The sequence below is a fragment of the Sprattus sprattus genome (assembly GCF_963457725.1).
Source record: "Sprattus sprattus genome assembly, chromosome: 1".
Taxonomy (NCBI): domain Eukaryota; kingdom Metazoa; phylum Chordata; class Actinopteri; order Clupeiformes; family Clupeidae; genus Sprattus; species Sprattus sprattus.
In genome coordinates, this window is record NC_137920.1 from 32,958,783 (window position 1) to 32,963,950 (window position 5,168).

Below are 5,168 nucleotides of genomic sequence, written 5' to 3' on the forward strand. Positions count from 1 at the left end.
AGACACCGTTTGAACTTGACTTGCCTTAGGCAACAGGTTATTCATGATAGACTCTAAATACCTGTGAAACCCTGATTAGCCGAGACACTGATACCTGGGGGTCGTCTCTAAACAAGGCACTTCTGTTGTGTGGCCTTACTCCAACATCATTTACTGTCTGCAGTTTTTACACAAAAAAAGACAAAACAAAAGAGGCAATTACTTGATTTTCTTGATGGGGTCTTTATTAAGTCAGAACTGCTTGTTTGTTATGATGTCCTTCCCAGACACGCCTTGTGTCTGAACAATACTGAAACAAAGTTTTGTTTAATAACAGCCAGATTGAAATCGGAGCGAGCACAACTCTATTTTTTTGAAGTGAGAACATGTTTATGAAATATATGTGGAAAATGTGGTTGCTGGCAAGTAAACTTATAAAAGCACATCATCTACACAGTAAAAGACGGTAAAACTGACCTTTATAAAAGTGTTGGCTATTTTTGTAACATGGCAAATGCTCTCTGAACAGAGTTATATTCAAGAATCAAGAATTCAAGAAATCAAGAATGAAAAAACATCAAGAATTCATCTCTTGGATCAGGTTCATCTTAAACATTACATCAACAAAACCCTGTGTCCATTCCAATATGGAAAACAAATATGACCAATACATCAAATAAAGGAAATTTCATATAAATTCATCAAACAAATGAAAAAGTGCTGTATTACAATGAGTCCTCACCTTCAAAGATCTACATAAATCTCTTACTTTCACATGCATAAAATGGAAATGTGAACAGCCTCCTATTTGACCTTTTTTCCCCTCAGAGAACCCAGGGGGGTTGTGAGAAAGCACTGGTCCTCCAATGTGCATCCAGATTAGGTTCCAGGTTCCAGTTAAGGGATTTTTTTTTGCCTTGAGTCTAATAAGGCCAAATCCTATTGATCTTAACAACATCTGAGGCCTTAAGATGCCCTAGGCCGTACGAAACTAAGGACACTTAGGAGAGGAAAGGTTCAAAGGAAGAGCTCAACCCAAGTTCTAAGCAAGCTCAGCTCAGCCTAGCTTAGCATCAGCAGAATTCATATGTCCTTCAAGATAAATTAAGTTAAAGTTCTTCCAGGTTCACGGACACCAGCTTGTGAAAGGGTACAGCCTACAGTGGACGGTCTTGAATCTGCAAGAGGGGGAGACAAAATCGTGTTTTTTTCCCTTCTGCTACTACTTCAAGGCAAAATAATTTTCTGTGAACGGAGGAAGGAAGGCTCAACACCCTCATCCACACAACAGATGCATTTGAGGTAACCCATAGCAATGCGTGCAGCATAAACAAAGAGGGAGAGAAAGAACAGGGAAGACACAGAGTGCTCCAGCAATGAGTGGAATTATGGGAGATTGAAGTGGGCAGATTTATTGAGATTCAGTGTTATCATCTTGATTGGCTCTCTAACTGTCTGTAAGTCAGAGGAATGGTGAGCTGTCTGCGAGATACCTGACATGGGAAACTAAATATTGAGAAGAGCTAGGCAAGGCTGAGGCATTTCTGTTGCCATTAGCCACAGGAACAGAGAAAGAGAGAGAGGGGGGAAGAAAGAGAGAAAGAAATGAAAGAAAGAAGGAGAAAAGAAAAAAACAATATCAGAAGGTCTCCCAAGAATACTGCAAATTTCATTACATAGATTGCAATATGTTAACAGAAAAAACACGAAGCATAGGAATTGTGGATTTTATTAGATGAGAAAAAATAGTATAGAAAATGAATGTGTGTGTGTGTGTGTGTGTGTGTGTGTGTGTGTGTGTGTGTTTGACAGAGAGCGAAAGAGAGAAATAGAGAGAGAGACAGAACAAAAGCGAATAAGAGGTTAGATTAGATTTGATTGCTGTACGTGTGCTATAATAGAATCTGGTGGCAGATATACAAGATTTATAGATCATATGGTTTGGAGGGCCCTAGTGGAGTGTGGTGTAGGGAAATGTGGCTGACCTTGAAGGGTCCTCGTCCTTGGAAAAGCCCCCTTTCAGCTCAATGCTGTTCATCTTGTTCTCAAACAGCCCGTAGCTGAGGGTTACCTTCAAATGGAGAAGCACAGCGCTGCATATATTAAAGCGCATGTGAGAGCACACACAGATATCCACCTACACATGCACACACAGGCACACATACACATATGAAGACAAACACATTTGAAAAACTATAGAAAAGAAATGTGGTATGAAGAGAATGAATGGGGGCGAAGAGAGGGGTCATGTGGTGTGTGTGTGGGATGTGCCAATGTGTTCTGAATGGGAAAGAGGACGTGAAAAGCCCAAAGGAGAAAGTGAGCGAGTGAGTGAGTGAGTGAGTGAGTATCAGAATGAGTGAATGAATGAGCCAGTGAATGAGTGAGTGTCAGAGTGTGTGTGAGTTAATGAATGATTGAGTGTGACAGCGAGCGAGTGAATGAGTGAGTGAGTGAGTGTGAGAGCGAGCGGGTGAGTGAGTGAGTGAGTGTGTGTGAGAGTGAGTGTGAGTGCGAGTGCGAGTGTGAGTGTGAGTGTGAGTGTGAGTGTGAGTGTGAGTGTGAGTGTGAGTGAATGAATGAGTGAGTGAGTGAGTGAGCGAGTGAGTGAGAGTGAGAGGGAGTGAGAGGGAGTGAGTGAGTGAGTGAGTGAATGTGAGAGAGAGTGAGTGAGTGAGTGAGTGAGTGAGTGAGTGAGTGAGTGTGAGTGAGTGAGTGAGTGAGTGTGATTGTGAGTGTGTGAGTGTGAGTGAGTGAGTGTGAGTGTGTGAGTGTGAGTGTGAGTGTGAGTGTGAGTGTGAGTGTGAGTGTGAGTGTGAGTGTGAGTGTGAGTGTGAGTGTGAGTGTGAGTGTGAGTTTGGTGTTCCTCTGTGGGGTGCCTAGAAACTCTATTTAAGCACCTGCATAACATGGTCAACCTGTCCATTTAAGCCGAGAAAGCAATGCTTTAAAAAAATTAACAGAAGAGATAAATGACACGCATGGATTCACACTGTGTGTTGCTGTGTATTTCGCAGACAAACTGACAAAGTAAGCTGTACAAACTTAATTTAAAATGACATGAAGCACAATTTGAAGCATGAAGCACTTGAATGGGTGTCAACGGGTTTAATCTGATTGTTTTCTTTTGGTCAACTGACCTTCTGAGGCTGATTTGGCCACTTTGCCATTATGATGTTTGTGCCTGTCCTTGTGCGCTCATGTAAAGATTATTGACAGTAGATCTGACCAATTATTTGATCCCTCTCACTATGCTCTGTGGGTCCCTGTAAGCTGCACAGGAGCTACCCAATTAGCCACTGGCTGAAAAAGCTTTACTCTGCTCATAATTCATAATTCATGAGCAGAGTAAAGCTTTTATTCTATATATGTAATAAAATAAATCTGTATTATAAAATAAAATATATTATATTTATTTAATAGATTCTATACCATTTATAAGTAAATGCTGGGGAGACTTTACTTGATATCCTCTGTCATAAGGCTGACATAACCATGTCGTAAACGAGTTGTGGACAAGTTGTGACACAACATCTTTAAGAGCACTCAGATTAGGTGAGTGGGTCAGAAGTGGTACAGTGAGTGTATAAGCACAACTGAGCTGAGTTAGTGAGCAGCAACAGTGTGGAGAGTGACGGCCGAGAGAGTGTGCGAGCGAGTGAGTGAGTAGGTGGGAGAGGAAGTCTATTTCCGAGTGAGCATTTCATCATTCATCAGTAAAGGAGGGTGCAGAGGAGACGGCAGCTGGTTAACTCAAGCGGCAGAGCAAGACGCTTAGAATACCAAGGCTGCGTCTGAATGGTCTTAAAATGCTGTCTTAGCACCCTGGTGTCTTAGAAGAAGAGAAGGAAGTACTGTCCGATTCTGCTTAATTTTTTTCTCAGGGGTCATAAGACACCTTAGAATACGTCATATAACGGTCATTTTTCAAGGAACCATCGGTGTAGCCTTCATGCTGTCTACTACCCACAAACCTTTGCGCCACGACCCTCCGGCAACTGAAAAAAGTAAACAAAGATGGCGGACCAACTCCGCTGACGGTCGTGTTTTGTATGTAAATGTACATGTTTTCAGCGTTTTCGCGCTTAGATTTTTAAAAAGTTACAGAGAAATAGACACCGCACTATCCGATAACACCGTCCTTGTAACCATCAATAATGGTTAATGCGTTTTGCGAGGAGTCAGTCAGCCAACTTTCTAACATCAGTACGTTAGCCTACGTAAGTTAGCTACGTAAGCTACGTAAGTAACCTACGTTCTTTCAGCATACTAACGACATAAACGTTCGTAAAGAACGTTTTTTTGAATAATCTCACCCTTAAAAAGGACCTTGTGCAAGACAGCTGTCTGACAGCTGTCTGGATTAGACACCAAGGTTGTAAGACAGCTCTCTTACATTTAAGACCATTCAGACGCAGCCCAAGAGCCATGGGTACGTCACCCGGAGAGCACACATCCTCAGAAAAATGTATATCTGTGCAATACTGTGCGTAGCTTTGGATAAAAGCATTTGCAAAAAAGCAAGTACTTTTAGGTTAGCTGCCTTTAGAGACAGGCGAGGTGTGAGGGCAGATGTGCTCACCTGCTGCGGTATGTGTCTGGGGGTAAGCATGAGCAGGGTCTCCAGGTGTGAGTGGAACAGGGGGCTGTGGACCATCCGCACGCCCAACCTCCGCTCCACTATGAAGCCCACAGTGCAGTCGTCTGGCAGCCGGATGGCTGCGGAGGTCTCCTCGAATTTGGGGCCACTGGAGAGATAATCCAAACAAGATGCATATGTATGTATATCTAGCTATGTAGTTATCTATATAGTACATATACATATATTTACACACACACACACACACATGCGTGTGCAGGCGCATTCACTAACAAGTAAGTTATATTCTAGCCCATGCACACACACACCCACACCCACACCCACACCCACACCCACACACACACACACACACGCACACACACACACACACACACACACACACACACATAAAAACACACACACACAAACACTGACAGCAGTGACTCTCACCTAGCCCAGGGCGCCATCTTCTCGGCCAGCCGTCTGCTCAGACAGAACCCGGCCCCTCCAGTGGCAAACCAGAACATCACCTCCCTCTGTGACACACACACACACCCACACAAACACACACACACACACACACACACACACACACACACACACACACACA

The 5,168-nt window shown here is 43.2% G+C and overlaps 1 protein-coding gene across 1 annotated transcript in view; it reads right to left on the bottom strand.

Moving 5' to 3' along the window:
• Positions 1–228: 228 nt before the first annotated feature.
• Positions 229–5,168, bottom strand: part of mfng (MFNG O-fucosylpeptide 3-beta-N-acetylglucosaminyltransferase) — a 25,456-nt gene continuing 20,516 nt past the window's right edge. Inside the window, exons 5-8 of the mRNA XM_080837543.1 lie at positions 5,009–5,094; positions 4,562–4,727; positions 1,965–2,050; positions 229–1,157 (exon numbers count right to left, since the gene is read on the bottom strand). Of these exons, the coding sequence (XP_080693669.1) occupies positions 1,106–1,157; positions 1,965–2,050; positions 4,562–4,727; positions 5,009–5,094 (390 nt within the window). The 3' untranslated portion in view covers positions 229–1,105. The remainder of the gene's footprint in view (positions 1,158–1,964; positions 2,051–4,561; positions 4,728–5,008; positions 5,095–5,168) is intronic.